At 46.4% G+C, this 21,155-nt stretch overlaps 1 protein-coding gene across 6 annotated transcripts in view; it reads left to right on the top strand.

Annotated features, from left to right (window-relative positions):
- MARF1 (meiosis regulator and mRNA stability factor 1) overlaps window positions 1-21,155 on the top strand; it is a 40,123-nt gene that overhangs the window by 12,812 nt on the left and 6,156 nt on the right. For 4 of the 6 annotated variants that reach the window (XM_030301274.1, XM_030301272.1, XM_030301269.1 and 1 more), the window contains exons 11-25: window positions 982-1,174; window positions 1,892-2,070; window positions 3,723-3,803; window positions 6,117-6,353; window positions 6,480-6,599; window positions 7,231-7,406; window positions 9,170-9,390; window positions 10,109-10,251; window positions 10,430-10,563; window positions 12,327-12,529; window positions 13,897-14,124; window positions 17,325-17,555; window positions 19,233-19,445; window positions 20,638-20,698; window positions 20,786-20,911. In XM_030301274.1, coding sequence (XP_030157134.1) covers window positions 982-1,174; window positions 1,892-2,070; window positions 3,723-3,803; window positions 6,117-6,353; window positions 6,480-6,599; window positions 7,231-7,406; window positions 9,170-9,390; window positions 10,109-10,251; window positions 10,430-10,563; window positions 12,327-12,529; window positions 13,897-14,124; window positions 17,325-17,555; window positions 19,233-19,445; window positions 20,638-20,698; window positions 20,786-20,911 — 2,546 coding nt within the window. The remainder of the gene's footprint in view (window positions 1-981; window positions 1,175-1,891; window positions 2,071-3,722; window positions 3,804-6,116; window positions 6,354-6,479; window positions 6,600-7,230; window positions 7,407-9,169; window positions 9,391-10,108; window positions 10,252-10,429; window positions 10,564-12,326; window positions 12,530-13,896; window positions 14,125-17,324; window positions 17,556-19,232; window positions 19,446-20,637; window positions 20,699-20,785; window positions 20,912-21,155) is intronic. The other 2 variants (XM_030301273.1, XM_030301271.1) reach the window with 2 other exon arrangements.

Below are 21,155 nucleotides of genomic sequence, written 5' to 3'. Positions count from 1 at the left end.
GGGATGATGACACGATGCTGGTTCAAAGGAACTCCGGTGACGCAAGTGCATGAATACAGAAATAAGAGATGAGTCCTCCCTCCTTGTCCTCCAGCCCCCCTTCCTCAGGCCATCTTAGCTTACGATGGGGGGCCGTGCTCCTCAACGTCTCTCCCCTCCACGTGGGAATCTGGGTAAGCAGAGGTCACAGAAACTTGACTCAGACTCCCTGGCCATGATGGGAGGCACGTGTAGATGTCCTTACTGTTTCCTCCTCACTTTGTCGTGTTGGGGAAGCAGCCCCAACTACACGTGCCCTGGTTATTCTTATTCACAGGGTAATTGCAGGGAGCCATTTGAGAAGCAGGAGTGGGGGGCAGTCTGTAGACCACTGTACTTACCCAAGTAACGCTTACCTTATCTAAGCTCTCCAGACTCACACTGAGTACTTCTGGAAGCTTGGAGGACAGGAGCCATGAGGCCACGTTGCACCTTGTGAACTCCTTCACGCATTGTATTTGTTGCGCTGAGTTGCTGAAGGCTCGCTCCAGAAAGTGACTTTGGATCTGCAAAGTTAAAATTAAAAATTCTCATAAAAGACTACAACACGTGAGCGACAGTAGCATTTTCAGAGCCAGGGAGAAGTTAAAGGACTTCTATTGGTATCGCAGGCTAATTCACCAAGAATCAACGCCCAGAGTAGAAAATGAATTCACCGGGTCTGCCTATAATTTCTGCCTCTAGTTTTAAATAATCCAATGAAAGAATATTTGGTATGAAATTGTGTACTGGTTGTTAATAACAGGTCAATAGGTAGTACTTTTGGAAATAAGTCTAAATCAGTGTACATTTAAGATAAAAATACATTTGAAAACCAAATATTCTGCTTGGTTGCGTTACGGAAAGCTGTTTTTATATATAGCTTCAAACAGAGCCTAAGTGATTTAAACTAAGGAAATAGAATAACGGTTTTTAAAAATACTCCACCATGTATGTTTTAAGCAAGAGTATGTCTCCAAACCTTTTAAACAGAGCGTCCCCACTTGCTTTCAACATGGCAAATTCGAGCATTGGTGCTGACAGCCCAGACCCGTTTGCAAATGGTGCTGACATCCAGATCAGCAACATCGACTACAGATTATCCCGGAAGGAGCTGCAGCAGCTTATGCAGGAGGCATTTTCTAGGCACGGCAAGGTAACCTTCTCACCCCCTCTTGCCTTCCTTTTACCCTTTGCTAGCGCTTCAAGTCGGGAGAACGTAGTTCAACACACGTAACCGCAGCCAGGATAGACGTATCACTGAATGAGTTTGAACTCCTTCCTTTTTCCTGTGGTCTGCTCACGGTGATGCTGTACTTGTAGTTTTTAGGGCGTAGCCCCGGAGAGCAGGAGACCTAGGGGAGAGGCACTCGTGGTCACGGGCACGGATTTAAGTAGCACTTTGGGAAATGAAACTCTGATGGATTTTACTTCAGTCTGGCTGCTAAAATACAGAAGTAGGACTCTAAGTAATGTTGGCTGTTTTTGTGAGCATCTTACTGTGTCTGATGGGGTTTTTAGGTGCCGTTTGCTAGAAGTGCACCTATTCCAGGTGATTAAAATGGCTATGCCCCGGGTGTCTGCAGGGTCTGGAGAAGACCCCAAGGACTCCTCACACGTTTTGGCTCCCGAGCCTGCATCAGAGAGCTGTGCGTGCCAGAGCACGCAGGCAGGCCGGGCCGATTTCACGTCTCTGAAGGTCACCCAGTCCTGGTTCACTTAGGCTTTGCTTGGCAGAAGCGTAGCATTCAGACACGTTCCCTCACAGAAGCACGGAAGTCCACAGACGTGTTCCTTCATAATTCACCTTCAGGTTGAAGCTGACAGGGTTCGGGGTAGACCTAGCATTCCCTTTTCCTTTTTACTGCTGTAGGTGAAGAGTGTTGAGCTCAGCCCCCATACAGATTATCAGCTCAAGGCTGTTGTTCAGATGGAGAACTTACAAGAAGCAATCAGTGCGGTGAATAGCCTCCACAGATACAAAATTGGCAGCAAGAAGATCCTGGTCTCACTTGCCACAGGAGCTGCTAATAAATCACTCTCTTTACTGAGGTAAAAACAAACCATTTATTTCAGGAAATAACTTCTTGGCCCAGAAACAACTTTGGAAAAAATAAAATAGATTTCATCACATTCCCAACCCTCTTTGATGATTACACACGCAGCAATGTTTATTCTCAGTTGTGACAGAACTTAGAAAATGAGCTGGAAGGTAGCAATAAGCTGGTTAGAATAATTCAACTCTTACTCAAGTCCACTACTCAAAGGTGAAGTACAGCTTAAACTTGGCAGGCGGTTAGGAGTAAAATAATACACCGCATATCCAGAACAGGTTCTAAAAATAGTAGCCCTCTACAGTAAATGTTTATAAGCCTGGAAAGTCTGAAATGTTCCCTTCAAATCTTAGGAGAAGGTGGGTTTGTCTGTAGAGGGTAGATCTACAAAGCTGCAAGCTCTCAACCTGCAGATATATCCTTAGCATCAAATAGACACTCAGCTCTGTAAGTCTGCCTTCAACTCTGTCAATTGTAGGAATCTGGTGGTGCTTTCATTCTTAATGTGCTTTGATTCTTCTTCGGCTTTCCCTGTTTTGGGGACAACTAGTAAAACAGAACTCACTCCTAAAAATCTGTTTAAACTCTCAAAGATCTTTTTCCGTAACGTGTACTTCACCATTATTTTAAATTATGTTTTTTTCCCCTAGAATAAAAATAATAATGCTCATTGAAGAAACTTTGGAAAGGTCAGAAATACAAAAGAAGCTGGGGGGTGGGGGGTGAGGCGTGGTGGGAATCCATAATCCTGTGGCTCGAAGCCAGTCATGCAACGGTTTGCCTATTTGTTTTCTTCTGATCGTTCTTGGCTGCCTTTTTTAAAACTATAGTTGGGATGATATTGTATCTGCTTGTGTATCCTCCACTGTGGGAATTCTACGTCCACGTCTGTAACACGTGACACACGACGTGGCAGGAGCCATTCAAGCTGTTCTGCCTTTTTTTTCTGTTAACAAGGTGTTTGTCTCATTTGAGCGGTCAGTGTCCTTCTGATACACAGGTGTGAAAAGTGCTCTGCTTGAGTCTGATAAAAATCCCAGTGTCTGGCTTTATATTCTTTAATCACCTTGTCCCTAAAGTCATTTTTTTTTCAAGGTTTTCCAGAAAATAAATTTTGACATACCAGAAACTGGTAAATTTATGTTGTGTATACAGTTGACCCTTGAACAGCTCAGGGGTTAGGGGTGCCAACCCCCCCCCATGCAGTCAAAAATCCCCATATAACTTCTGATTTCCCCCAAATCTTAACTACTAATCGCGTACTGTACTGTTGACTGGAAGCCTTTACTGATAATGGTAACATAAACAGTTGATTAACACCTAGGTTGTATGTGTTATATGCTACGTTCTTACAATGAAATAAGCTAGGAGAGAGAAAATGTTTCCAAAATCATAATGACGAGAACATACATTTATAGTACTGTACTGCGTTTATCGAAAGAAATCCACATATAAGTGGACTCGTGAAGTTCAAACCCATGTTATTCAAGGGTCAACTGTACATTGTGTTAATCAGTTTTATGAACTCTGTTTTTGTTTTTGTTTATTTTTCCGCTCCCTATGAACTGTGTTTTTAAAATACCACTTGGAAATCCTCTGTTGATATCGAATGACATCTGTTTTCTAATTGAGTAAAATTTTGTTTTACAGTGCAGAAACAATGTCTATTCTTCAGGACGCTCCTGCCTGCTGTCTGCCTCTTTTTAAATTTACAGATATCTATGAAAAAAAGTAAGTTAGGTTTATTATTATTTTTTTCATTGATCTGGTCAGTACTGATTGGCAGCTTACAGAATTCCTATATTAATTGGTGATTGGCATAAATCTCTTGAGGAAAAGCTGTTGAGGACTATTTCCAGCCTGGTGGAGGAAATGACGTAAAGACAATGGTATCGAGATTCACGTTTCTATTTTAACATACATTTTAAAAACGTGTTTCATTTTTAATAAATTTAGACCTCAGTCCCTAAAGCTGTATGTTTTTCCCATTGACTGATTCGTTTTGCTCATCACTGAATGAACATTTTCGAGCACCTTCTAGGCTGTAAGCTCTAAGACAACAAGGACTGGATCTGACTTATGACCGTCTCTTCAGGACCCAGAGCTTAGTAGATGCTCAGGAAGTATGGGTGGTATGGAAGTCTAGGGGCACCCGGCTGCCTCAGTTGGTGGAGCGTGTGACTCTTGATCTCAGGGTTGTGAGTTCAAGCCCCACGTTGGGTGTAGAGATCACTTTTAAAAACAACATCTTTTGGGGTGCCTGGGTGGCGCAGTCGGTTAAGCGTCCGACTTCAGCCAGGTCATGATCTCGCGGTCCGTGAGTTCGAGCCCCGCGTCAGGCTCTGGGCTGACAGCTCAGAGCCTGGAGCCTGTTTCGGATTCTGTGTCTCCCTCTCTCTCTGCCCCTCCCCCGTTCATGCTCTGTCTCTCTCTGTCCCAAAAATAAATAAACGTTGAAAAAAAAAAAAATTTAAAAAAAAAACAACAACATCTTTTTTTAAAAATTTATTTATTTAAATTGAAGTTAGTGAACATAGAGTGTAGTCTTGGTTTTAGGAGCATAACCCAGTGATCTAGCACTTACATAGAACACCCAGTGCTCATCCCAACAAGTGCCCTCCTTAATGCCCATCACCCATTTAGCCCATCCTCCCCAAAATAAAATCTTTAAAAAGTCTGAGCCTCTGTGGAGAGTGCAGAGCTGGGAAGACACGATCCTTGTCCTTGAGCTTATGTCTGGAAGGGAAGAGGAAATACTCGTAAATCATCACATAGAACAAAGAAAACTATCCCCAAGTGAGTGAGGAGGAGAAAATGCTATAAGGATGGAAAAAACAAAGAGCTGGACTGTTCCTCTGAAGCCCCGGAGCCCTGAGTAGTGGCGGAACAACAGGCCATGTGGTGGCGGTGCAAGCTGAGATGGAATGAACAGGGCAGAGAAGGACACAAAGAAGGGACAGTGCTGTCCCAGTCCTGGGTCCAAGCAGATGCTGTTGGAACACCGAAGTTTCAGTTGTCAGTGAAATAGGACATTGTGACTCGTTTTATGTAGCAGGCAAGGTGGAGAGGAGAGGCAATTTGATTCTGAGTTGTTTTGTCCTGGCGGACTGAGAGGATGCTAGTATGGTTAAAACAGAAATAGAAAATAAAGCCTGTCCAGAAAGTGCAGTGAGGTTTTGACCTTGGCTTGGACATGGGAGATAATGAAGATGTGACCGTTACTTTCCTAAAGGGGATCAGGAGAGGCAGGGGAGCAGGGAGGGAGTGAGGGGAAGCCAAGAGAAGGGCAGAACTGGATGGAATACCACCTGGGATGGGAAGCAGGAGAGAACCAGGAGGTGAGGGTGTTACCAGGACATGCGGGGATGGCTGGCGTCATTGAGGGAGCAGAGAATGTGGCATGGGGTTTTGGGGGGAGGGGAGGAGGAAGCCGCTGGTGACTTGAGAGCCATCCCTCCCGAGTCCTGTGGATAAAATCCTGGAGGGAAAAGGATATGAACTCAAATCTGTCTGCCTTCCAAGCCTGTGCCTTTAAGCTCCCAAGTATGAAAGATACACACACGGTGGGGGGATGATTGAGGAGTCCAGTCTCAGGAAGTGTGGGTCTCAAGGTTCAGGAATAGGGGAGGTGAGGGAGTAGCTGGAAAGGAGCCTACCTCTTCTGAGGTAGCAGAGCAGAGATGGGGAGGGGTGGTACAGAGGGATTTCCAGCTTGGGGAGTGGAGTCAAAAGAGGTCATGTCAGATAGCTTTCCATCTGAGACAGTGAGGTGAGGTCATATGCAGCAACTGCAGGGGTTCGAGGGTTAGGTAGCAAATGACATAATGACTGATGGGCAGTGAGCCAGAGGTGACTCAAAGGAAGTGCCAAGTGTTACTGGCTTGGGAGTGAAAGAATTTAGAGTAGAATTAATCCCATCTTACTTTTGAAGAGGTGGAGGAACCGTTCTTAGCAATAGCCCTTTACTTAATCAGTACAGGCGTTTCTGTGTAATCAGAGAAGAACATTCCAAGTCAACTTCTGTCCCCTTATCCTTGCTTTTAGATTTGGACACAAGTTGAACGTGTCGGATTTATATAAGTTAACAGACACGGTGGCAATCCGCGAACAAGGAAACGGAAGACTGGTGTGTCTGTTGCCCAGCAGTCAGGCCCGGCAGAGCCCCTTGGGGTCTTCGCAGTCACATGACGGCTCCTCGACAAATTGCAGCCCAATTATATTTGAAGAGTTAGAATATCACGAGCCTGTCTGCAGACAGCATTGCCCCGATAAGGACTTCAGGTAGAACCTCATTTCCTTCTAGAAATAATCCTTGTGTATAAGGTCCTTGAACGTCTGTTAGTTACCTTGAAGACCTTTTAGACCACTGAGAAATGTCAGCTAACTGTTCTGTTCTCTTTTCTGTAGTGAACACGAATTTGATCCAGACTCCTATAAGATTCCTTTTGTGATCCTCTCTTTGAAGACATTTGCGCCCCAGGTTCATAGTCTTCTGCAGACACATGAGGGCACCGTGCCTTTATTAAGGTGAACATGTCAAAGCCATTGAGATATGAGGCCTTAGTTCTCCTCTTTCTAGAAAGTCTGCCCTCTGCCCACACCTCTTCCCAAGCAAGTATTATAGAATGCTTCATCCTAACATTTTTAGCACCTTGCAGTCAAAGTAGATCTGAAATAGGATCCATTCACTCAGTACTTGAGCAAGAAAATTTGTGCAGATTTTTAGAAACATAAGCAATGAATAGGAAAGCTTGTTCTCCACAAAGACGAGATTATTGTAAGTGCTGTACTACAAGTGCACACACGTGCTAGAGGAGGGTACACAGCCTTCAGCCCCGGGCTGCAAAATTTGAGAGAGAAAAGCCACTAATGCGTTGAAGCAGGTAAATCACTGACTGAGCGCCCAGTTGCCTTATTTTTAACACCCTCTGCTGGGAAAATTGTCTAGGAATTTCTGGTCTCATCAGACTGCATCAAAGAGGTCAGTGCCACAGTGATTGTCTCCCCTGCCTCGGACCTTAATTCTAATGTTCAAACCCAGATCCTGGGGATTTAAACAGAAATTACTTACTTGTGGATACATTAAGATAGAGATTTCTGTTTAGCAGGTGCTTTGCTTTTCCATTATTGTAATTACCCTTCTTTTTCCCCACTTCAGCTTTCCAGATTGTTATGCTGCAGAGTTCGGTGAACTAGAAATAGTGCAGGAAAATCAAGGGGGTGTTCCCTTAGAACACCTCATCACCTGTGTTCCAGGTGTAAACATCGCCACTGCACAGAATGGCGTCAAAGTGGTCAAATGGATTCACAACAAGCCCCCACCTCCAAACACAGGTAGGAGGCAGGTATCGGATGTTTCTGAGCCACCACCTACTAGGAGAGGAGGCTGTTGGCTTTTATCTTCCACAGCAGCCCTGTTTGCCAAGCACAAAGCACTGTGGATGTCTCCTTTGATCTTTTTTTTTTAATGTTTGTTTATTTTGAGGGAGAGAGAGGCGCATGCCCATGCACTCGAGTGAGGGAGGGGCAGAGCTAGAGGGAGAGAGAATCCCAAGCAGGCTCCATGCTGACAGCTCAGAGCCTGATGAGCCCAAGAACCGTGAGATGGTGAGCTGAGCTGAAATCAAAGAGTCGGATGCTTACCCAACAGCCACCCAGGCGGCCCTCCTTTGATCTTTTAAAAACTACCCTCTAAAGTGCTGAAGGTTTGGCAGAACAAGACTTTTGGGGAGTACCAGCATAAGCTATGTAAAAAATGTAAAATCCACATTTCATAATGACGAATCTCTTTAGCCCTACGTAATTTTGTGAGACTTTTTGGCTTGTCAGTTGGCTAGCCTTTTAAAAATAGTTTCAGGGGCGCCTGGGTGGCGCAGTCGGTTAAGCGTCCGACTTCAGCCAGGTCACGATCTTGCGGTCCGTGAGTTCGAGCCCCGCGTCAGGCTCTGGGCTCATGGCTCAGAGCCTAGAGCCTGTTTCCGATTCTGTGTCTCCCTCTCTCTCTGCCCCTCCCCCGTTCATGCTCTGTCTCTCTCTGTCCCAAAAATAAAATAAAACGTTGAAAAAAAAAATTTTTTTTTTAAATAGTTTCAAATAGTTGAAGGAAATCTCTCTAAATGCAGATTTACCTGTGAAATTCATTGTGGTCAACATTTCTGACTTTGATAAATCTGAAAACAGATTTAGCTGTTAGTATAAAAGACCAGGAAATGTGAACCTAGATTTGGGTGGGTTGCTGAGTTCTGGGCATCCCTGAGTCGCAGGTGTCTAATCCCACGACCTGTGAACAGCACTGCAAATCGTTGCCGCTATAGGCACATTTCCTTCTCTTTGACCCTAAATACTTCCTCCCTTTCTCTCCCTCTATAGGAAGAAGGGTGAGGTAAACCAGGGAAGGAGAAAGATTGGTAGCAACGCTGCTTGCCACCTTCTCCTGCCTTTCCCCTCAGCCCTGGCCCATGCAGGCTCCCGGGCCTGTGCTGTTTCTCCTTCCTCCTGTGTCGTTAGCCTGCCAGTGTCTTAGAAAGGTTTTTGTCTGCTTATACTTTTATAATGAAAACTTTTTCTCAATTACATGGGCATTCAAGAAAAATTTCTTTCTTACTCTTATATCAGCTAGTTTTACATTGCTGCTTTCCATGATTTTCTGGGTAATGTTTTCAGCTTCCACATGGGTTAGCTCGGCTCTTCTGGGCTACCTGCTTGCTGACCATCTATAACTTTGTTTCTGTGGGAAAGTATGCTCCGCAGGACCAAGATGCAAATGAGTCGTTGAAATACAACAAGTTTATAAGGTGGAAACTTGCTGTGGAATTTCACTTCTGCTTTAAGTTAACACTATGCTGAACTGTGCTTTGACTACTGGACTTCGAGAAATAGTGGGAAAACATCTGCCAGCCCATAAAGAAGTTGGGCTGGCCCATTGATTATTATATAGAACCTGAATATAGATGCTGAGAAGTAAAGAGGCCCTTTGGTCTCATCTGCGTCGTCATGGGTGAGCTCAGGCGAGCGAGTGCAAGGTTAGTTACCTTTGTTTCAGAGGTAAGATCCCACTTTATATCTTAGGAATGCTCTCTTTTTCTCTCCCTGTCTAGATCCTTGGCTTCTGCGTTCTAAAAGTCCTGTGGGTAACCCCCAGCTGATCCAGTTTAGCAGGGAAGTGATTGACCTGCTAAAGAGCCAGCCGTCCTGTGTCATCCCAATTAGTAATTTCATCCCGTCCTACCACCATCATTTTGCAAAGCAGTGCCGGGTATCAGACTATGGATATTCCAAGCTGATAGAATTACTGGAAGCTGTGCCTCATGTGTTGCAGGTAAGGAAAGTTCAGGAATTATTATTATGTTAAAGACGAGAATGTTCCTCTGTGGCTTTGGCTACCTCAGCCGAAGAAATGGGTTAGCTGGTAACCTCATCCAAGATGGCTTCTTGGTTTTTGCAGAAAGCTGTGAGTTTCAACTTAAAGAATGAACTCCTTAGAGCCCTGTCAAGTGTTTTTCTTCTAATCTGTGTAGACTGACCTCCCTTCTCCTAACCCAGAGCTCTCCAGGGTTGTTCACTCTTACAGAGGAGCTGCCGAGAACACGGGCTTACCTCTCGTAAATGAGTGAAAGACGAGCTCCTGGGCTGGAGCCTCATGTTGGTTCCTAAGGAATCTTTCTTTACCTGTTAACCTAGACTATTATATAGCTTCCTACCTGTAAAACAGCTTCCCACTTGTAAAATGGCTTGGAATACCTTAGCTGTCTTTTGTAGACAAAATTAGTTGCTTTTTGTGTCTGTATTCACAACTATTTGAGGAGGGGTATGAAGGGCAGACAAAAAGGAGGTGGGGGGGTCCCAGGCACTTGAGCAGATGTTCATTTTGAACATCTACATTCTGTTGATCCACATGTGTTTGAAAATGCAGGTATCACACATAAAGGGGCTTATTGTCTGAAAGCGGTAACAGGAGAGAGAAAATGCCATCAACCAGAAAGTCAGTATGTGCCAAGGTCTTACGAGTATAAATAATCAAAGTGTTTGATTTACAGATCCTCGGAATGGGCTCCAAAAGGTTGTTGACCCTTACCCACAGGGCCCAGGTGAAGCGCTTTACTCAGGATTTACTAAAACTTCTCAAATCCCAAGCCAGCAAACAGGTCATTGTGAGGGAGTTCTCACAGGCTTACCATTGGTGAGTTGATGAGAAGGGGGGGGAAAATGAAAGCAAATATTTTAAGACACTTTTTCTTCCCACAAATCTAAAATAATTACCTAACGTTTTCTATTTAACATTCTTTTGGAAAACTTACAAAGTTTATTTAGCAAGTGATATGTCTCATTATTTACCCATTTCCATGGTTAAATTCTAGGTGTTTCTCAAAAGACTGGGATGTCACTGAATATGGTGTTTGTGAATTGATTGATATCGTATCAGAGATTCCAGACACAACCATCTGCTTGTCCCAACAAGATAGTGAAATGGTGATTTGTATCCCCAAAAGAGGTATGTTGACCTTAATGTGCTGAAGACAGTTGCATATCTCGGTGGTTATCTTAACATGTTATCACATATCCTTTTCCCTGCCCCCATGGTTCCTGCAGATTCCATGGAAGGAGCAGTGTGAAAACTATATGCTGTGCAGTGGATCGTAGGTTCTTCAGAGCAGGGAAGCCACTCACCAATAAGAAAAGCTGGTTTTTTAGAATTTAGAATTTAGAATTTTCCCTCTAGGGGGAAGAGGGGCATAACCAGCACTTTGCCAAAATGCCTTCTTCAGCCTGTCTATGGCTGTTGACACCATAATTATCCATCTGAGAGTCGGTTACCATGGCTCTTGCTTGACTCTTATCTTGAACTGAGCTACCTTACCATGCACTCTGGAGAAGGAAAGAAGGCTCAAGCAAATGTTTTGCTTTATCGTTCATATTTTGGCCACTCTGGTTGAGGTCTGGGAGCTAGGGTAGGTGAAATTACATCTATCTACTGTCCTCTTCTCCCACTGTTACTAATCGGTGATTCTTAACCTGTGTTCCTGCAGAACACTGATATTCATGAAATTATGGCACTCCAGAGCTTTTGGAGTGAGTAATGTCGGTCTTCTGATTCTCATTTAAAAATCAATAGAGGGGCACCAGGCTGGCTCATTTGGAAGAGCATGTGACTCTTCATCTGGGGTTATGAGTTCAAGTGCCACATTGGGTGTAGAGGTTACTTAAAATTTTTTTTTTTTACATCTTTTTATTTTTTATTTTTTTAGAGCTTGTGAGCAGGGCAGAGGGGCCGGGTAGGGGGGGGGGGAGAGAGAGAGAGAGAGAGAGAGAGAGAGAGAAAGAAAGAGACTCTTAAGCACGTTCTGTGCTTAGTGTGGAGGTTCAGATCCCACAACCCTGGGAACCTGAGCTGAAATCAGGAGTCGGGTGCTCAACTGACTGAGCCACCCAGGTACCCCTAAAAAAAAAAAAAAACTTCTAAAAAATTTCTTTTTGTTTTTTAAACGTTTATTTATTTTTGAGAGAAAGAGACACAAGCAGAGGACAAGCAGAGGAGGGGCAGGGAGAGAGGGAGACAGAATCCGTGAAGCAGACTCCAGGCTCTGAGTTGTCAGCACAGAGCCCAACGCAGAACTCGACCTCACAAACCGTGGGATCATAACCTGAGCTGAAGTTGGGCGATTAATTGAGCCACCCAAGCGCCCTAAAAACTTTCAAAAAAAATTACATACGTAAAAATTAATTGAAATAAAAAGTGAAATGTAAGCTTTTATTGCCCTGTGTTTTTGTTAAACTTTTGTTGCCTGATACTCTTTCTGCTAACAATTTTAACTGAAGGTCAGAAGAATAAACAAAGCATGTGGCTATTCAGAAGTGCGAGTTTACAGAAATAATTTCTAGGTTATTTTTACAAGTACAGAGACCTGTCATGTACATGCTCGTACGTGTCAGGCTCCTATATATGGGATAGGTGTGGGGGACAGGGAGCTAGAAAAAGTATGTCCAGCTTGCAAGGTGAAATTACATGGATATGTATGTCTATTTCACTGTGTACCATAATAGTTTCCTGGCCTCCTGGTATTGTGTCCTTGAATGAGTTTGAAAACCATTCTGCAGAGAGAGCATATGAATGTGCTTGTCTTAGGCTGTGTGCATTTGGAAGGCAAAGATGATACCTCTTGTAATCTGTACATAGGACTAACTATACCACTAATGTTCAACACAAATCAATGGAAGATTGTGATGACTGATCAATTTTTTTTTTTTTTTTTAAAGAGCGTACCCAGGATGAAATAGAAAGGACAAAGCAGTTCTCCAAGGATGTTGTTGATTTGCTGCGGCACCAACCTCATTTCCGGATGCCCTTTAACAAATTTATCCCCTCTTACCATCACCACTTTGGCCGGCAGTGTAAACTTGCATACTATGGGTTTACTAAACTACTTGAACTTTTTGAAGCCATACCTGATATTTTACAAGTGAGTAGAGATTCCAATGATATTTTTCTAAACAATATATGGGAGAATTTTTTTTTTTTCTCTCAGGCCTCTTTTCCTGGGAAGTAAGTAGTTAGGAAATAGGAAAACTTGAAATATTTTGATCAGAGAAGCTATGTTTTTGGCTCATTAGTATTTCAAGGTAAGTGTGGGTTTTTTTTTCCCCTTCAATGAAGAAAGAAACCATCTTCAAATTTATTTTAGAGTAATTATTGTCAAAAGATGAAATAGTTTGATTCTTTTTAATAGTTTGATTTCTTAAATGGAGTGTTTTTCCATTAGTGCCGTATTTTTCAAGTCTCTTAGGTTGGTGCTGGGGACGAGTACGCGAGGCGATATGAATGCTTAGCTGTTAAGCCGTTGCTAAGTTAAACCAGATTTTTGTTGTTAATTTCATTAGCATTTGTGTTTTTTAAAATTTATTTATTTATCTTTGAGGGAGAGCGATACCAGAGTGCGAGCAGGGGAAGGGCAGAGAGAGAGGAAGGGACAGAATCTGAAGCAGGCTCCAGGCTCTGAGCTGTCAGCATAGAGCCCGATGCAGGGCTCAAACTCACAAACCAGGAGATTATGACCTGAGCTGAAGTCAGATGCTTAACGGACTGAGCCACCCAGGCATCTAAAGTGCTTTTAAAATTCTTCTTGGGGCGCCTGGCTGGCTCATTCGGTTAAGCATCTGACTTCAGCTCAGGTCCTGATCTCACAGTCTGAGTTTGAGGCCTACATCAGGTTCTGTGCTGACAGCCTAGAGCCTGGAGACTGCGCCGGTTTCTGTTCTCCCTCTCTGCCTACCCCTCCCCTGCTCATGCTCTGTCTCTCTTGCTCTCAAAAATAAATAAACATAAAAAATTTTTTTTAAAAATTCCTCTTGTGGGTGGTCAAAGACACTTTACTTTGTTAACCCTTTTTTTTAATTTTTTTTTTTCAACGTTTATTTATTTTTGGGACAGAGAGAGACAGAGCATGAACGGGGGAGGGGCAGAGAGAGGGAGACACAGAATCTGAAACAGGCTCCAGGCTCTGAGCTGTCAGCACAGAGCCCGACGTGGGGCTCGAACTCCCGGACCGCGAGATCGTGACCTGGCTGAAGTCGGACGCTTAACCGACTGCGCCACCCAGGCGCCCCTGTTAACCCTTTTTAAGTGTGCAGTTAAGTGGTGGTAAATGTATCACATGCTGTGCAACCAATTTCCAGAACTTTTTCATCTTGCAGAACTGAAGCTCTATATCCATTAAAGAACACCAAAGTGCTTTTCAGTTACTAACCGAATACATTTCCATGCCACTTAATTCTATGAACAGTCATAACTTGTTCAATCTCACCTTCTTCCTGCTGTGTGTTTTCCAAGGTATTGGAATGTGGAGAAGAAAAAATCCTCACTTTGACAGAGGTAGAACGATTCAAAGCTCTTGCTGCCCAGTTTGTCAAACTCCTTCGGTCCCAAAAAGATAACTGCCTTATGATGACAGATCTGCTTACGGAATACGCTAAAACTTTTGGTTACACGTTTCGTCTCCAAGACTACGATGTCAGTTCAGTTTCAGCTTTAACACAGAAGCTCTGCCATGTTGTAAAGGTTAGCAGATTTTTATTTTCACGGCAGTGTGGCGTCATCTTCGCTGGGGTGTTTTCATGTGCTTTCGCGTTTCTTTGTTCACACCTTGCAGTAGTTTCTGTTTCACAGTAAGTGCTTTGTTTGCTATTAATACCTTATTAGGTAGTAGGAGATTACCCTAATAGGGGCTCTGGTTTGGCAGCTAAGATTTTTGGTCTTGCTTCTGTGTGTTTATTCAGGGCCTTGTCAAAGGAATGACTCTGAACTGATGAGGTGTCTTTTATCCGAGGATGTTTTTTTCCTCAGGTATATTCTTCTAAATGGATCATCATTTCTGAAGTTTTGGGGAGGCTGTAATCCCAGATCTCTTTCCCCATAGATTTTGACTCACTCGAGTAGATCTAGGAGCAGGCTAGGCTCACAACAGCCCTTGTTGCTGGTAACACGGGATTGGAGAGGGTAACTTCCTCTTCCTTCCTGCCCTGGACTGAAGTAACCCTCCCTGTCCTAGACCGAGCAGCTGGGTGGTTTCAGGCTGCCTCCAGCCTGGGGCCAAGAAAACTCACTAAGAGGAGGCAGAGTGGAAGTGCCACCAAGGGGGGCAGCCCTGGTTACAGACGTGGAAGGGATGCATTCACGTCCTGTCCAGTTGAGGGGAGAACCTTCACAGGACCCAGAGTAGGGAGGACGCTAGGAGTGTGGCACTCCCAATCCAAGGAGGGGAAACGGCCAGCACTGTCACCTGCTGGGACGAGTGAGGCAGGGACTAATGTGACCTTCGGGCCTGGCTACATGGAGGAACTTGGTGTTGCTGGCCGGGCGGGGTCGCCACCGGTGAGTGGGGACCAGAGGCACACTGAGCAGGTCGAGGCATGAGGAGGAGTAGGAGGCAAGAAAATGGTGACAGGTAATACAGCCTTTCGACTTGTCTCCTTGTGAAGGAGCAGCGGGAGTGCACAGTGGCGGCAAGGCCACGGGACCGAGTGAGCCCATGAGCTTTCTGTGGCTGCTTTGCTCCCAGGTGGAGAGACCCGAGCATGGTTGAGAGCCGCCAGGAAGGATGTGCTCGAGGGAGAGAAGAGAAATACACAGACAAGAGGTGGTGGGGTGGGGTTTCCGAGGAGGCAGGCATGGGAATCGGCATTCAGCAGACGGCAGGGCACAGCCCTGATATTAGTGCTTCGACCAGAGGGAGGGAGTAGCGGGCAGATGTAGACACAGGGAAGTTTGCTGTTCCTCTCTGGAAAGAGGAGGGGGGTACCCACCACAAGCTATTTTTCTGTGAAGTGAAGGTGAGAGCAACTGCATAGAGAGAGGATGAAAGGCACAGGATTCGAGATTGAGGCCCCTCATGGTACGGTGCGGTGTGGGGGGCCCGCCAGGACATGAGGCAGGGTCACGGGGAGTAGAGGAGCCCCGCAGGAGGGAGGCGGTGCCCATAGCGCTACCCTGGGTTTGCTGCCGGCTCGGAAAGCAGACCGTCGGGCTCGAGGTGGGAGTTTGCCAGATGGTGCAAAGAAAAGGCACCAAAGGGACAAAGTTGTTTACAGAGCATGACAAGAGTGGTAATGAATTCATGGCCTATCAGCGCCAAGGTGGACACGAGAGGAAAGTGAAGAAGGCAGAGGGTTTTAATTGGGAGGAGGTGCGAGTCCGTGCAGGTGAAGCTGGAGAAGGGGAGGAAGAGCCGATCATTCGAATCTCTTTTCCGTCTCCCACCCCAGCATCTGCCACAGGCCTCCTTTGGCGCGCAGGGTGCACGGGAGGTTTGCATGAGCTACCTCGGCAGCGGGCGGTAGATGGCGAGATCCCACGTGCGACCTGGGAATGGGTGTCCACGGTGGAAGTCAGTGGAAGGGGATATCCCCGGAGATGAGGAAGTTGAGGAACTGAAAGGCCACAGGACGGGAGGGGCCCCCTGGATACTCAGTCACCCAGCATAAAGGCAGTGGAGTGCTTCAGTGGGTAGCAGGACTCAGCCATGACCAGAGACTCTGATAAGCAAGGGCGAGTGAGTGGGAAGTTTGGGCGTAAGCAGTCAAGATGGGGGAGGATTGGAGAGGCTCCGGGGCGCTGCCCTGGCTGCTGCTGCATCTCCGGGAAGCTTCTGGGGAATGCTGAGAAGCGGACCCCTCCACCCTGCCCCCCACCCGAGATTCTGATGCAATTAGGCCCAGTGTGCTCTGAGCATTGGCATCTTTTATAAGCTCCCTATAGGATTCGTTGTGTAGCATGGGTTTAGAATCAAGAGATGTATCTAAGTAGCCTCGAAAGAACAGGTTTTTATTTTTACTCCTTGAAAGGCTACAATAGTAGCAGTGGTCTAGGCATTGAACAAGATGACTCAGACTCCCCTAAACCTGACTCTGTTGATAGGGAAAATCTGTCACCATGGTAACTGGTGTGGGGGGTCTGCCCTCCATCCTCCTGCCTGGGCTCTGGGTGAACGTCCGAACCAGGGTCACAGTGGGATGGTGACAGTTCCTCAGGTGCTGCTCTGCCTGTGAGAGCCCAAAGCACACAAGCCTTTGGTGACCCAGCCCACGCCGAGGCACTGAGACCTGTGGTGTTGGCTGGAAAATCAGAGGGGAAAACACGTAACAGTAAACCTTGGCTTGCGTGCCAACACCTCAGCGGTGCACGTGCCTGTGGGTCTCAGTTACCAAACATCTGTTTCTTCACGTGCTCTTTGGTCCCCGAATGATAACCTCTGTCTTTTTCAGGAGCTTCCCCTTCCAGCGTGCTTCATCACTCAGACCCGTTATCTCCTTGAGAACCAGAAAGAATCGAGGGGTAGACATGTAGTCAGGAAAATACCCACTTACTGGCTAGTGATGATGGACTAGAAGAAAATGTGGGTGTCCTTAAAGTGGGCCTTCCATCCCTGCCCCAGTCTAGCTCCTGGGACACAGTCCAAACCCCTCCCTTGCCTCTTCCCTGAGCGCAGCAACCTTCAGTTTAGGGGCTTGGGGAGTGGAAGGAGTGCCCTAAAAGAGGGCTGGTGTTGATGGAAGTTTCTGATTGTGGACCAGCAGAAAGGGAGAGAACAGCTCCTGCCCTGGTGTCCCCTGAAATGTTGGTCTGGTGTCCCATAGCAGCTGGAAAAGAAGTTAGAAAATCTCCCTCTGTTGGTCTCACTAGCCCAAGGACAGTAGCTGAGTGGGTGTGGCATGGCACCCCTCTCTCTAGCTGGGAAAACACGTGGACTCTTGTCCTCCCAGGTTGCTGACATGGCGTCAGGCAAACAGATTCAGCTGATCAACCGCAAGTCCCTGCGTGCTCTCACTGCCCAGCTGCTGGTGTTGCTGATGTCTTGGGAAGGAGCCACCCACCTGTCTGTCGATGAGCTCAAGAGGCGTTATGAAACTACCCACAGTGCTCCCCTCAACCCCTGTGAATATGGATTCATGACCTTGACCGAACTTCTGAAGAGTCTGCCCTACTTAGTGGAGGTATGAATATTGACAGTTCTGTGGAGCCATCTTATGAGAACCGCTGAACCATATGTTTCTGGATCACTTGATGGTCTGGCTTAGAGGATGTAGAGCTGGAAGGGACCAGTCGGTCATTTCGTAGTTGAACAAACCGAGGCGTAGCAGGGGTGGGCACCTTGCCCAAACAAGTAGCAAGCTAAGAGGGAAGCCTGGGCCTCCTGAGTCTCAGGCTGGGGTGCTTTGTTATATACTGGCTGCAGTTTGCTACTGTTAGGTATGTCTGAATTAGATGGATTTTGTGGGGGCTCCGGGCGACTCCTCAGTCAGGCACAGGTCAGAAAGGAAGGCTGGTCACCCAGGTTGCCTTTTAAGAATAGCACTTAAGGTTAGAAAAATCATAAGACAATACTACAGAAATAGATAAAGCCCCCTCCACCCCACAAAATTATCAAAATTGACCCTAGATGTTAAAAATTCGACCAGTTACCACCAAAGGGGCTATAAGATCGTTGAAATTTACGCCAGGACCAGATAGGTTCACAGTTGGATTTTTAACTGACTTTTAAAGCATAACTCCAACTTCCTAAAAACCATTGTAGGCCGTGTTGAAAGCACATAACTCACCACTTCATTTTATGAAGCCGAAGAAACTTTAATACCAAAACCTAAGAGTCCCCCAAAAAACAGTGGTACTAAATAGGATATTAACCAGTAAAATCCAGCAACATAGGAAGAGAGTGGTATACCGTTGTTACCGCATAACCATGTGATTGATAAGTAAATAATTAAAAGATACTGACAAAAGGTCTCTCCTTGGCCAAACTTAGGCCAGCCTCCTGGGAGCCGCCTTATAGACTAGACAATGACCTTGGATGTCTTAGTAATTTTCCATCCACCAACACCCCCTTCCTCCTTGCCTATAAATCCCCACTTTTCTCTCTTGTATTCAGAATCGAGCCCAATTCTATACTGGTGTTCTTTCTTTTCCTTTGTTGTGGTAGTTCTTAAATAAAAGGTATTTTTCCTACTTTAACTACTGTGCAGTTCTGGTTTGTTCCCCAGTACCAAATCCAACATTTTCTAGAGTCTCTCGGTTCTCTGTTACATGAACACTGGTTCTAGGAGGCGTAAATAGATGATCCAATACAAAAGGCTTTCTGTGGCCAGTGAGGGTTGGGAAATACCCCTTCCCTTAGAGATTTTCAGTGTACATTAAGACTCTGGAAAGGTTTCTGGTAAAGGAATTTGTTTACTTGAGGACAGAAAAGCTTTGGGGTTTCTTCCCTCAATGCCCTGCAAGAATACCACTGTCGTCATCCTGCAGCACAGTGTTCCTTGGAAGGCCACTTTGGGAGTGCGAGTTCCCTGGGCTCAGTCCCTGCCGTCTGATGCAGCTCTCTTCCCTCCTCACTGCCTCCTTGTTTGAGACCCCAGGTTGGCTAGTTTCCTTCCATTCTGACACACAGTTCCCTCAGACCTCTGCCGGCTTAGAGGCACAGATAGAACCAAGGTTTGCTCAAGGCACTGCTTTCTCTCTGAGGAGATCCTTGGATGAACCCCTCCTCCTCCTCCCTGGCTTGTTGTCCCTTTTCAAGTTGACTTGGTGCCTTTTCATTCTCAGCTGGAGGCCCGGACCCCTGGGGGGCAAGGCCAATACTCTGGGAGTTTCTAACTCGTCTTTTTCTCTTGAGCCAGGTTTTTACTAATGACAAGACAGAGGAGTGTGTGAAGCTCACTAGCCTGTATTTGTTTGCCAAGAACGTGCGGTCTCTACTCCATACTTACCACTACCAGCAGCTTTTTCTCCATGAGTTTTCCATGGCCTATACCAAGTATGTCGGAGAAACACTGCAACCCAAGACCTACGGCTACAGTAGTGTGGAGGAGCTCTTGGGAGCAATCCCTCAGGTGCGTGTCTGCCGAGCTTCTTGGAGAGCGTCTTCCGGGACAGCCCCAGGCCCGTCTCCTGCACAGGAGGTGGAAATGCTGCCGGGTCGATGACGTGGCGGGCATTTTGAAAAACATACCATTGGCATAAAATGAATGACTTCAGCGTTTCTCCTTCATTCTGCGAGCCCGTTTTAAGTTCCTGTCTGCCAGGTGATTAGGTGATGGAGTGAGGTCAGGGCACCTGAGCAGGTGATGAGGCAGTGCGGTCGGTGCAGCCATTTTTGGGTGCAGTGAGAAGGGACCACGAGCAGGGCCCATGCCCGGGCTTGGGGTTCGTTCTAGGGCCGAGATGTCGGGGATGCGTAGAACTGAACCCTGTGACAGAAGGGGCTGCGTCAGCGGATGCAGGGTAGTGACCAGCAGTGTGGAAGGTTCAGGGCATTTACAAGTAGGCAGGGGCCCATCAGTGAAGCAGGAGCTCACTTGCGGGGGCCTTCCTCCTTCAGGTGAGCGGGAGGGCCTGGAGGGGAGGGCAGGGGGGAGACTCAGGTTTGTCTGCGGAAAGCACCAATGTCACTGCTGCGACCCGGACCGGTGGGAGGGGAGGAGAGGGCTTGGCGAGGATCCTGGCCGTGGCCGGAGTCCAGGTAGGAGTGACACCCAAAGCGCACCTGTGTGAGAGGGATGGGGGAGGCAGGGAGGACCTGGTGAGGCTGAGGTCGGGGGCTCGGTGACAGGCGCGTGTGGGGCGGTGCAGGGAGCCAAGGACCTCTGCTCCGCTCTTGCTCTGCTAAGGACGTGGAGAGAGGACTTCGTTTCAGAAGTAGGACCGGGGACTTGCTTTGATTCATCTCCATGAATCCTCTTAGGGTATGTTTACTAGAAAAATAAGTAAGGGCTCTCCTGTGAGAACTGTCTCCTTTAATAGACCAGAACTGGCGTTTGGGAGATGGTCTTTGGAAGAGCCGCAAAGCATATTTTTAAAGCTGAGTCTCACCGTTTTTAGACTACGCATCTTCTTGTAAGGGACGTGTTTCTGCCAGCTTCTATCACTTTAAAAGCTAAAAGAAGCATAGAAAATTTTTCCTTGGCGTCACTTTCTAACTTGTGAGGTATTTCGGGTCAGCACAGTTGGTCACGTTCTGCCTGGATTTAGGACTTATTTCCTCTCCTTTTCCCCTGCTTAACCAGTAGTATGTCTTGTGTGCAGGTGGTCTGGATCAAAGGACATGGTCATAAGAGAATTGTAGTGTTAAAAAATGACATGAAAAGTAAGTAAGCACCCATCCCCTCCCCGCCCCGGAAACCCCGGTTGTCTCAGCGACTTCTCCCTCTGATGGGCCCTCTTGGTCCTCCAGGCCGTGTGAGTTCACTCGGGCTCTCCCCTGTCAGTCCTGAAGACCAGCCCTCGGCCACAGAGCGCATCCCGGCGGCGCCCGAATCTTGCACAGCCCCGGAACTCAGACTTGGAGCAGGCAGCGATGGTAAGCGTCGAAAAACGGAACAACGCTTGTGAAATGTTGCAAGTGGCTGGGGGTGGGTAGGGGGTGGGGGTGGAAAAGGACCACAGTGGGTTGTTTTCCTTTGTTAAAGTCAAGTCTTCTTACATTTTCCAAAGCAGTCCGGCGTTTAGTTGGTACCTGAAAACCTGGCCTGCTTTTGATGGCATTTTATGGTTAGCGGTTAAGGCTCTTAAAGCACGTGGACGCCCCTGTAGTGACAATATGT

The sequence above is a fragment of the Lynx canadensis genome, chromosome E3 (assembly GCF_007474595.2).
Source record: "Lynx canadensis isolate LIC74 chromosome E3, mLynCan4.pri.v2, whole genome shotgun sequence".
Lineage (NCBI taxonomy): Eukaryota > Metazoa > Chordata > Mammalia > Carnivora > Felidae > Lynx > Lynx canadensis.
This window is presented reverse-complemented; position numbering and strand designations above follow the sequence as displayed.